Source organism: Tympanuchus pallidicinctus, unplaced genomic scaffold, assembly GCF_026119805.1.
Source record: "Tympanuchus pallidicinctus isolate F22 unplaced genomic scaffold, pur_lepc_1.0 scaffold7, whole genome shotgun sequence".
Taxonomy (NCBI): Eukaryota; Metazoa; Chordata; class Aves; order Galliformes; family Phasianidae; genus Tympanuchus; species Tympanuchus pallidicinctus.
Genome location: NW_026294791.1, coordinates 10,341,448 through 10,354,433, shown reverse-complemented (window position 1 = coordinate 10,354,433; position 12,986 = coordinate 10,341,448). Strand labels below are relative to the sequence as shown.

The 12,986-nt window shown below is 40.8% G+C and overlaps 1 protein-coding gene across 1 annotated transcript in view; it reads right to left on the bottom strand.

The window, feature by feature from the left end:
- ST6GALNAC3 (ST6 N-acetylgalactosaminide alpha-2,6-sialyltransferase 3) overlaps positions 1 to 12,265 on the bottom strand; it is a 201,532-nt gene extending 189,267 nt beyond the window's left edge. Inside the window, exon 1 of the mRNA XM_052665800.1 lies at positions 11,976 to 12,265. Within this exon, the coding sequence (XP_052521760.1) occupies positions 11,976 to 11,993 (18 nt within the window). The 5' untranslated portion in view covers positions 11,994 to 12,265. The remainder of the gene's footprint in view (positions 1 to 11,975) is intronic.
- Between the last annotated feature and the right edge of the window lie 721 nt (positions 12,266 to 12,986).

Below are 12,986 nucleotides of genomic sequence, written 5' to 3'. Positions count from 1 at the left end.
TTAAAATTGTAACACCACCACTGTAGAAATCATTAAATCACAGAATAATTAAGAGACCTCTAGAGATCACCAAAACTAGCTGTGCCTGCATTAAGCCTAGCTTCGGTTAACCTCAGGCTGCTCAAGGCCTCGTCCTGACGACGTTTGAACTTCCATAAGGATGCACATGCCATGTCCCTGTACCAGTGTTATCACAGTCTTAGTGGCAATCTTTCTCTCCTTGCATTTACCTGGAATTTCCCTTGCTACAAATCACAGCTGCTGACTGCTCCCACTACACACCTCCCTCTGAGGAGCAGCTCCATCTGCAGGCAGCAGAAAACGGCTGGGAGCTGCTGCCAAGCTCCCAAAGGCCAAGCAAAACCCAGCTCCCTCAGACACTGCTACCCAGATGCTCCTAAAATCAGACATGCCTGTCTCCCCCGTTCTTTGCAAAGGAGAAGCCCCACAATTCAGGATTTTTCACCTTTAGTTTCTATGGCAAGAAAGCATGCACACATCGCTTTTCCACACAAGTAGAAAATGTGTGCATACGTGCAGGCAATGAGAGCAGGGGAAAATGCATCTCCATCCAATAACCCTCTTCCATCCCATCTGTCACACTTTAAAAAGTTACTTTCAGCCCGTAGTTTGGAAAAAAAAACAAAACAAAAAAAAAAAAAAAAAAAAAAAAAAAAAAACAGGGTTAAGGCCTGATCACCACAGGGCACCTGCATTTCCCAGAGAACAGAAGCTTTAAAAATCCACGCAGAGCAATCTTATGAATTCAGGCCTCAATTAGGCAAAATGAGAGGCTGTCATTACAAGAAATGCCTTCGGGCACCTCACCTATTCAGACAAACCAGGTACAACCCACAGCTGGCATTCAAACACTACTACCTCCAGGTTCCTGCTCCTACAGCAAAGCAATGCTGCAGTGCCCCGCTGGGAGACAAGCGTCTGATGGCCTCCACACAGCCTCCTGCAGCTGGCTTCCAGGAACAATGTTTCTCTCAGTAAAACAAGAAACAAATCATTGTTCGCTTTTTTTTTTTTTCAATTAACAAAAAAAAACCTCATGGATTAACATAGAAAAGCCAACTTTGCCTTCCTCTTGCAATAAAACAATGGAGCCTTGTATTGTGCCCATAGTTCCCTCCTCACACAACATGAATCACACAGTCTTAGAAAATATTCAAACTTTTCTTCCATGGCTTCACAGTAAATATTATTCTACTTACCCACATTTGGTTAGTGCTTCAGCAGCAGCAATAAAATTTAGAGGAAAGCCCTGTCTACTATTCTGTTGTTTCTCCCTAATAGTAGACAGAAAAAAAGCCAAAAATAATGCACAGCATCTTCCCATCTGTCTACCACTGAGCTAGTATTACCACTTGGGCAGGTAGACTTCTCCAGCACTCATATACACACAGCAAGAGACAGCCCCTGCTTTCTTCTGGGTTCCCAACACAAGAGCATCCTACATCAGCCCCCGTCAGCTCTTCTACCACCAACCAAGTCCAGAGAGAGGCAGCGGACTTTCACAGTTCTTCCATTTCTGTCTTCCCCTCTTTGCAAGTCTGGGAGGGAAAATATGTACTCAGCACTCACACACTCCAGAGTTTGATAGAGTACTGAACTGATGATTCAAAATCATTTCTATTTAACAACACTGTGCAGGGAGAAGGAAATTGACAATTGATATTCTGAAGCATTAGAGTAAGAAAACAATTTCAGATTTGTGTGCAAGTTTCCACTTGCATCAGTTTTGCAAGGAGACAAAGTCCACTGTAAAAATTAGCTTTGTCTTATCTGTTGTTACACACAAGTTTCATATTCAGTCTTTTACACAACAGAAACTTGTACATCATCCTATTTTTGAAAAATAAAATGTAAGGTCTTGATGTAAAAACCCAACTAAACTTTTGAAGTCCAAAACAATATTAGAGCACAAAGATGCAAGAAACCTTACATGTTCAAGTAAAATTTGCTAAGCACAATGTAATTTGACTTCAGAAGTATTAACACAGTTTTTCCCATAATTTGCAACAGAGGAGACTTGAGGCAACTTATAACAAAGTAGCTCAGCTAATTCCCAATACTACTGGAAATTGTTTGATACAATGCTGATGTTTGATTACTGACAGCATAGTAAATTCAGAAGTAGAAGTAACAACTCTTATCAAAACTTAACCCAAGTGTCTATCATTAGCTATGATCTCCAGACTGAGTAGGTTTCAGGACACAGTTTCACTAAGTTTAAAAGAAAATGGTTACACTTATCTCTCTGCAAGCTAGCATTTCAAAGAACGTGTTACCTAGTGCTGCTTTGAATTATGCGTTTGGATTCTGCTACTATGCTTCAAAGAAATTATTTCAGTTACGTTCAATCAATTTCTTCCATAGCTTTGGATACAGCTCTTATTATACTTCATTAGTTTTTCTCATGGACAAGTTTGGCAAATAAATGGCTAATAAAAGGAAAAGAAACTATTAAGCAAATACATTACACATACATAGCAATAGTGTACATACATTGCACTAATTATTATCCTACTCTGCAGTCACACATGCAATACTAAAAGGGAAGCTTTCACACAAAAATCAGCAACATCTGGCTCACATTTGGAAGATTTTTTTCTTGTTTTTTTTTCTTAGTCTTCCTTAACTTATAAAGAGTTTTAAATTCCTAAAAGCAAACAACTCACTAAAGACAATTAGTTTATACTTTTTGCTCAAGAATAGTACTGAAAAAATAGCATCTGGGCAGCAAACTAGTTGCTAATTCCACTCCTCTGTACCCAGACTGTCCAATAGTCACAGAAGCATGCAAAATAACATACCCTTCCCAGTCATCTGAAATACAACATTATGATTCAATATGAATATTCTAATTTATTGGGGTGGGGTTTTTTTTGTTTTGTTTTTTGTTTTTTTTTGTTTTTTACTCCTCCAAATGAACTTCAGAGGTACAAATGGACAAAACAAATAGGGAATTGTGCTGTATGTCTAAGCATGAGATGAGGTAAAGCAATGATAAGTGCTATGCAAGGAAAGCAATTCTTTCCATTTCCTTTGGATGAGAAGGTCTTAAGGAATTTTTTATTAAAAAAAAAAAAAAAAAGCATAGCTCATTTCTGTAGTTGTTCGTGACTATTCTGATCCAAGGTTAAAATAAAATTATGTCCACTGAATCAACACCAGATTAATGTTATCTTACCATTTCTGTTTCATAACAGATAACCTGTTTCAAAACAGTAGTTATTTTTCTTATCAATAAAACAGTAAAAAACAATATAACCAGCAGTTAAAACGTACAGCTGTTTATAGAAATCTTTACTGAGGAGGGGGGAAAAAGAACAAAAAAAACCAGAGCCATCCCACACCAACTAGTTGTCACACATCCAAGTCTGCTAGAGCCCCAGACCTTTTAAGGTCTCAACAGCAATTTCCAAACCCATTTTCATTTGGTACAAGAAAATAAATGTTTTCTCCTACTAAATAATTTTTCTATCAATTGGATGTTGATGTTTTTACTTGAATGTTTTCCCCAAGCAGACCTCCCACCATTCCCTCTGAACTAGTGATGAGTTTCCCATTTTTCTTCCTATAAGGATGTTTATTTCCATAAATGGATTACACTTTCCCACAAATTGCTTTAGAGCACTTTCATGCAATGCTACACAAGACACTTTACAAATAAAGCAACAGTACTTTAACAGTGCCATTAGCAAATCATGACTAGCCATGGTGCTTTGCTTTGAGGCCCAGAAGGAAATTCACTTCTTTGGGCTTTATTCACAAGGTGCTGAGGACTTCCCTTCAAGAGCAAGATTTGGCACACAGACAGAAAAACTAGAAAGCAGCAAATCTGTCAAATTCAATTTTCTTTCTACTCTCACTAAATGTTTTGCTGCAGAGTTTGAAGCTATGAAGTAGCTACAACACATTTCCACATGCCTATGATCTGCATTATATCTGCCTTTTGGGGGATGCACTGCTCACTGTATGATTGTTCTTCATCTCAGTGGCCTTAGGCAAACTTGAAACTGATGATCAGAAGTAAAAGGTAGAATAGGAGCCCATAGCTATGACAGTTTTTACAATTAGCATTCAGAACAAGCACACCAATGTCAGTCTTTCCCACTGGAGTAAATGACTGGCAGTTGTAATAAAGTCTCATGCAAGATTTCAGTGGGGAAAAAAAAAAAAAGCATAGTCAGACTTCAGCATTAGTTTCAGCAAATATTTAAAGCTGAGTTTTAAGAAACAATCATTTTCTAACTATTAAGTGCAATATCAGACACACCAAGGAACAAGAAGAACTACATAAGCAAAGCTTTAACAAAATGCCAGCTGAGCTTCACCCAATGCATCCCAGGTACAAGCACTCCAGAAGGGCAGAAGTTGAATTAACACACCATCTTCTTGACAAGTGCATAGTGTACACTTATTTGCTGAATAAGAAAACATATCTAAACCAATTAAGGCCTAAGAGCAAAAAAAAAAAAACCTCAACATACACAATCTTTAACCATGTTTATTAAACCGTTTATAATTACTATTGGAAAAAATATCATTAGTACTAATGGAATACAGTTCTACTTCCTAAGTAATTTGGCTATCCTTTTTATCCACCATGAAATGTAGAAGTTAAGCAAGGCAGATATTTCGCTTTACTTAAATTTTGGGCAGGATTACAGGTTAGGAGTGGAGGCATATATAGCCAACAAGGCACATGACCTATGTGTATTGTTCAAGGGTAGCAAGGCTAGATAGCATGCAGCTGAATAGCAAATGCAGAAAAGCAGAGCTGGAAGAGGTCACAGAGATATCGACAAGCACAGGAAAAAGTGATCACTGTCACGACAGTGACCCCCAGCTGGTCCCATGTATCATGCATTTGCCTTTTGGATATGGGTCCATTCCCATAGCAAAGCCAGCAGTTAGAAACAAGGAGGTTAAGTCTCCAAAGTTAGTGCTGTTAACAGGAAGGGTGGTTAGCTGGAAGAAGTTCCATTAGATTTAATTCCTTCAGTTATCCAGTTTTATCAGTAGGGTCCTGGAAAAACCACTAAGATACCTTGTGTAAAAAATATATAATACATATATACATACACACACTATATAAGCACTCAAGTGGCAGTGAATGCAAGAATATGTACTGCAACTCACACAAAAAGAGAGACAGAGAGCCAGGCCTTGAGATTAAGGAACAGAGCAATCGATGCTGAGAGCAAGGACACTGCAGCACAAGGATGGCTCAGACTGTTCCTAAAAATACCATTTCTCATATCTGCTTTGAGAATGTTCAACAGCTCTTTGCTATTCTGTGTTTTTTCCCCATGTTACACATTCCAGAGCTCCTTGAATCAATCCCACAAGAGTAGAATCTATTCTGATTTTTATAATATAAAAAGTCCCTATCTCTGCATGAGAAACACTAATAGAATGCTCTTTTCTGTTAATTATTAATTATTATCTGATTAGATTGTCACAACAAATGCAAATACAGGACCATTATCATAGGTCAGCTGACACAGTAACTTGTAAATAATCTACACGCAGCTGCCAGGTCTAAATGTAGAAATGCTTAGTAAAAATATTATAAATTTCAATTGTCACATAAGTCCCAGTGTAGACATTTCAACTGAGATTCAAAGCCTCAATTCATCTGCCAAGTGAGAACACACAATGGTAGAAGCATTTTGTTCTAGCATAACTGCATCCCACAGCAAAACACAACACAGCAAAACATCAAAACCTTCTAGCAGAGACAAAAATCAAAACAGTAGAGCCAGTTCCACTTATGAAGAGGGGACAAATCTTAGGAATTCAGAGTAGAGAAACCACAGACTGTATATTTCAATTCACTGTTTGATGTAGAAGAATAGAATGATCATTCAAAATACTGCAGGTGGTGTTCTGCTGGCCTCAATGGGTTTAGAATAATACTAATGTGATATTAAAGAGCTAATAGATAACATTTTTACTTGTTAAATATAGTATCATCCCATCATTCTCAAAAGGAAATTATGTCTAAACCAAAGTAAACAATAGATTAAGAAGTAAATAAAAATCATGATGAGTGAAAGATTGGGACATCTGTGGTATTTCATTTCTGGCCTTTCCAGAATTGAAACACATCATGAGAAGATGTCTCTTTGTTACATGCTCCAGATAACATTCCCTTTTCCAAAGGCCTAGCAAATTCTCATTACTGAGGTTATACATATTTTGAGGGAAAAAAAAGTTAAAGACATGGATGCCTAATCCAACACCAAACCAATATGCAAGCAATGCCTCATTAGAGCAGATAAGATCTATAAATAATTCATTCCACATTTCCACTGCACAAATTGCTATTCCCATGAAATAAACATGCTTCTCTGCCAACTTCCAACTGCTCCACACCTAGATTTTACCTGCGTATGCTAGCATTCCACTGCCTATTGGCAATGCAGATGGCTCCAAAATCCATCTTTCATAAGAAGCTATACTTTGTTTAATTACTAGCAAGCGTGGTGCTCCCTCATCAATTTTAAAGCATTATGCATGCTACACAGGTATACAGGAACTACTCAACAGGATTGTCTTTACACAACATAATCCATTATTCCACTACAGCACTGCTTGCAAGATTTCATCTCTTAAGCTATTCCATCCCATTTCCTACCTCATCTTTGTTCTTCTCACCAATAAGGATGAAAAAGGATCCCTCATACCACATTTCATTCAATTTCAAATATTGGAGCAACCAGATTATCTGGATGACACATGCTTTGTTGCTCAAAGAGGAACCACAGAACAACTTCTGCCCCATTATTGGTTTATCACATAACTACTCAAATGCAAAACTGAGGCAGGTCTTAATTTTGTGCCGATTTTGCAGCTTGAGTTTTTATATCTCTTCTGAATTAAAGACACAAGAAGCCCAGTTTCAAACCAACTGAAGCACCATTACATATTTTGATCATAATAGTGATTTTCAAGGTTCCTTGCTATTGCAATGCATGTTCCGGAAGAAAGTGCAAATTAAGGACTTCAGTGTCCATAGAGAAATATATCATGATTTCTGGGATGTAGTCTGATAACACATTGCACGTTTTAAAAAAATAAAACACAATTATCATAGTTCCAGTAACATCTTGCTTAATTTCAAACACAATCCACCAGTGGCTCTCTAGCAGCCCTTCCAAAGTCCGTGCATTGGTGCTGGCTGCTTGCAGACTTGTTCTTGGAAACTGCACCAAATTTTCCTGCTACTGAAGATGCCAAATGCCTGTTGACTGCATCCTACAGGTTGCAGTGCAGGAGGCACAGGTTGAATATACTTCCTGCAACATATGCACTGGAGAACATGCACCATCACTTAACTTTTCTTCATCTGGCCATCCATAGCAGATCTGCGTACCAAATATATGCCCACCAGGGTAGCCCTGGACAGACAGCTTAGTCTAGCTGTGGTCACTCTTGCTCCTGGCTCTGTTTCTCAGTGATGACACCATCTGAGCAAGATCTCTGAAAGCTAACAAACAGCCACAGCAAGGGAAAAACCATTACAGCACACAACCCATATTGCAACAGCGCAAAAATTGCCAAAACACAGCAATCATGTATCACACAAAAACAGAGCACTAATACGGCATTGATTTCTCCTCTTAGAAGAGTTTTTTTTTCAAAACAACTGTCCCACAGCAAATTGTGTGTGTTTTGCTGTTAATTACATTTGGAATTGAACATTTTCTGGACACTTGAAGTGGGTACAACTCTTCTTGCATCTTCCTCACACCACATTGTTCCTCCCTCAAGCATTTTATAACCAAAAACAGAAACAAAAATCCTGCGGAAGCCACGAAGAATAAAGATGGCAGAAACCGGTAGCACAGAATAAATGATCTTTTGCATCACAGAACACTTTCCATCTCTGAAGATGATATATTCACAGGAATGATTCCAGTCACAATAGGAATAGCTCACAGAACTGTTGATCATCAGGATACAACAGGCTGCGTAGAGAGCTCACATTACAGTTAACCTGCAGAAAATGTAGAAGATGCTGGGAATTGACCCATCAGATAGGCATCCTGTCACAAGCAGAGAAGGTCACCCTTTTTCTTTTCCTGGGACCTACCTCTCTCTCGACAAGTTACAGAGGACAGTGTAAGCATCAAATAGTAGCAAAGCACAATTTCCAGTGTGGGAAAATGGACAGGTTCATGCACAAACATTGCTGTAGGAAGTTTAATAATCAAGGTATGGGAATTATCTCGGACCTAACTGAAGTAGGATATGTACATCACTTCCATGGAAGACCTTGTATGTCACTGTAAGTCTACTTACTGCTAGGGACTTGCATGATGCATGACAGCATTCTGTCAAACATGCTATAAGCATACATCAAGCATTTGGTTAAAACTCATATGTTGTATTTTGCAAATGTTCTTTTAATCTTATAATTAGATAAATATTAAACACTTCCCTCCCACCACAAATAGAGGCACCTTTCACTACGACAAAGCCCACGGCCCACATCCAGCTTGGTCTTGAACACTTCTGAGGAAGGGACATAATACTATTCACAGTGTACATTTTCAGTGAAGATTTCAGCTCACTTGTTATCTCTGCTGGTAGAGGGTCACGTCCGGCCTACACACAGATTAAATAATTTTTCATTCATTGCATGGTGAATAAACAGCACACAACAGAAATGAACTTATTTTTGGATTTCACACCTAGCTTTCGCAGTACTGGCTCATCACACATACATTCTTGTTGAATTCTACCATGTTAAACCTATGCAGCTTAAGTTGTACCGTGACAACATCACTCATCACTACCATTCCCTTCAAAACCTCCATTTAAAGAGGCAAAAGTTTGTGAATATAAGAAGGCATAATCCACTGCAAAGCATGGCATTTGTAAACTAAGATAACCCGTGTCTTAAAATATCACAGCTCAATTCTCAGCAGAGGATATTAACATTATACAGTATCATCATCTGGAGATATTCAAGGCCAGCACATACGAATAGTTTTGATGTTAATAGTTATGAAATATTGTTTTGAATAGTAGTGTCTGATACAGTAGAAGTTGTGGAACTCAACACCTGCAGTGATAATGGTGATAATGGTACTAATCACTCAGTTAATCTAGCAATCAGCAATGTGGCATGGAGCTGCCATAGTAACAAACAAGATAAGGCATTTTCTTCCAGGAAATCTCTACACTTCACTCAGTGATTCTGCTATTCTTCTTAAATACCTGCTGGGGTGAGGTCTGTGTGCATGGAAAGAATACAATCCAGTGTGTTAGAACTTGTCTCTTTCTCTGCATTTTCTCAACAGAAAAGAGAATTCCTCAGAAGAGTTTCACTGTTTACAATGAGGATGTCCCACCAGTGTCTGAAGCAATGATCAGAGAAAGAAGCAGCACACATCACAGGAAAATTGCCTTCCCAAGAGCTACGCACAGTGATCATTTCCTGCATTAGTCTCATTAAAAGGGGAGCTCTGACATCTAAAGGCTATATGCTTTTCCAAATGTTTTTAACCACTGTAAGTAAACACCAGTTAATAGCCTCTTCTTTTCTTCGTACTTCACATGCATCTCCATCAAACATCATTTATATTAAGCTTTCCCACATACAGAACTCCAGTGCTTAATGAGTGTCAATATCTTCGCAAGCAGGATAAGAGCAAAAGGGAAAAAAATAAAGCAAAGAAATCTGGGAACTGCAGCAAGTAGAGCCCCAGGCAACACTACAGAAGTATTTGGAGCATAGGTGGCAGGGAGCAGCTGTCCTGCCTTCCTATATGCTCCACCACCACCCATCATAAACTCTATACATGTTTTTAAAAGCCTGTGCTATAGGTATATTTCCATACCAGTTACTGACCAAATAAACCAGAATATCTGGCAAACCTAAGAGAAAGAAGGTAGACACAGCCAACAGGTTTGTAGTTTCAGAAAGAAATTAGCTCCCTATCACATTGAAAGATGTGTTATTCCAAATTCCCTTGTAGTGAGAAAAACGCATAGTCCCTTCAGGACAACAGCTGCTTTCACTTCTGTAAGATCTAGACAGGAGTTCTCTATACTGCCTATGTACTTAAAGTATAGGCATTACATTAAAAACCTCATGCTGATAAGTATTCTTGATCTAGAAATTTAGATTACTCCTACAAGATGTCCACCTAGGAAAGTCCAGTTTGCCTTACAGCAAAGCTGATCTATCAGCTTCACTTTCTCTCCGTTCACCTTCCTGTACTAACAAGATTAAGATTGAAGCTAACAGAGGGCTGCCTGTCAAGGAGCACCACTGGAACTGCAACCAAACAGGACTCCAGGGCTGAGCAGAGAGAAAGCACTTACTGCATTGTAACTTAAATAGCTTCCTTCTAAGAGAGGCCTTGCAGAAGTCACATCTGTGGAAAGCTGAGAGACATTGTGTCACCAGGCTGCCCAGAAAGGGCTGGGTGACACTGTAGCTTTCCTGTAGCAGGAGATCGTTATGGACTACTGAGGCCAGAGGGGGGATTTGGGATGTGATCTTTTAATTGGGTTAAGAACAATAAAGAAATTTTGTCTTTTAGAACACTTGCAGATTCAGAGTGTTTAAAAAAAGAAAGAAAAAAAAAAATATATGCTTGTCTTTGTGAAGCCCAGCCCTGCTGGTTGAGCTCAGCCCCTACCATGACTGAACTCTCAGTTGCATCAGTGCTGCCTGCTGGAGTTGGTTACCACCCATCCCGAGCAGAACCTGTGGGTTCAGGGAAGTTTCTGCACTCTGTCATAGTTATTAATAAAAGCTGCCACAAGCTCCATGCACATGAATGAAAAAAATATAAGGTAAGAACATCCATGTACCACAAATTCACTGCTAGGGAAGGAATGGGATGAGGGGGGAGGGAACAGTGCAGTGAAATTAAGCAGCTGCTTTTAAAGTTGAATGCTATGGAAAAATGCTGAGGAAAGTGAGACAGAGCTGAGTTTGGTGAGACGGAGGAATACTTATTACTTGGGGACTGTTTGGAATTACATGTCCTGCTGGTACACTGAAGATAATTGCTACGCAGCCATCCCAAGTCTGAGGTAATCAATCCTCTGTTAGAAGATCAGACTGAAAAATAACAAAGCACTCTCAGAAAGGTTTTATTTACCAGAAGGAACAGAGCATGATTGTATTCAAAACACACAGGAAGGAGCAAGGCAGACAGCAAATGAATGGGAAAGAAATCATTCCCAGCCCAGGGACAGCCTGAAATTGACAGTGGTGCCGTAAAGAACAGACATGTTTGTTCCTTGCTGGCCACACTTCCACCTCCTCTCCATTCATTCAACGCCTGGCGCTGGCACTGCACTCCCTGCCCCACGGCACACTGCTCTGAACACTTATCTGAGGAAAGCAGCTGGGGAAGGCATGTGACCACAAGGTAAGTTGGTGCGAAGGGGAAAGACCTTGAATAGTATCAATAGCAAACGCAATTAAATACTAAATGTAGTTGTGTGGAGCATATGGACCTCGGGTGAATTCAGCAGAGGAGTGCGTGCTTACGGAGCAACCGGAGCAGCTGTGTACGTCTGCAACCTTAGCTTTAAAAGCAGTAAACGCTGCAGTCAGAAAGTCAGAAAACCACTTTTTTTCCCCGTTCTGTCCTTTGTAGTGGGAGTCTGCTGCCAAATGCTACAGCTCCTGAAGGAATTCAGCCCCACAAAGTCAGCTGAGACAAACCAGAGCCCCTCACCCCCTACGCTTGGCGCACAGCTCCTTCCTGCCGGCCGGCAGCGCGCTGACAATGCGGGGAGAGGAGAAGAATGGCAGAGGGAAGCAGAGCACAGCTGTGTGGTGCGGAGTCTCTCTGTATCGATCCGCCGAGCACAATTGGTATTCAGAAAAAAAGACAACGAGAATGCAATAGGAGCAGACGGAATCCATGCCTCTGAGCAGCAAGGGGCTCCCTAACAATGCATTCAAGCAACAGATAGAGATTTACCTTCAAAATGCAGGCCATGTTCTTTCTCTATCCTTCCTACCACAGAGCAGCGGGATTCTACTTTATAAGCAGCAGTTCCAGTGTCATGCAAAAGGCTGGCGGAGCCGCACCGCCGCCAGAGCCCACATTCTTGTAGATGCAGACGCGGGTACCACGCACGCAGGATCCGTTACTCATATCTATCTCTTCGTGCCCGGTTTGTTCCACCCATCGGCCTTCCACTGGCTGGGGGCCAGCACGGTTCCTCCCTCCCTCACGTGACCCCGCTCGATTCACAGCCCCGCTGGATTGCCGCCAGCCCTGGGATGCTCGCGCAGCAAAGAGCGCGCGCGAACGGCAACCCGCAGCGGGCGGATGCGTTGTAACGCACAGAACCAAGCTGCGCGTTTGTGATCAACCCCTGTGCAGCTCTGCGTGGTCTCAGGAGGCGGTGGCTGAGCAGCAGAGTCCGAAATCCGCGCGCTGTTCGGGCTCTAAAAAACCCTTATGCTGCTTGTTACAATGAGCCATTGTTTTACATGCAGCCCTTTTTCCTGTGCAGACCTCCTTTTGTGAGCTAATCGGCACGCGACACAAATATCCCACCAGAGGTGCCTGCGTTGTGCTGCGTGTGCCTTTTACTACAAAGGACAGGCGTACACTGCAGGGAATGAAAAGTGTTGTGCTTTTTGGTTTTGTATCCCAAAAGCCCTTTGAAGCTCTTTGAACTTTCTGTTTTTCCCCCCTCAGTGAAGTGGGATTAGCTGCAGTTAATTGAGCTGTTGAAGAATTTTATTTCAGTTGGACTTTGCCACTGGCACAGCTATCAAGAAAAGCTGTGGATGCCCCATATCCAGAGGAGCTCAAAGCTGGGCTGGAAGGAGCTTTGGGCAACGTGTTCCAGAGGGAGGTGGCCCTGCCCGTGGCTTGTGGTCCCTTCCAACCATAAAACCCAGCCACTTGTTGATTCTCTGATCTTATCAAATCCAAACTTTTCTTTTTCATACTGGCCTTTACGTTATAAAGGTTTCC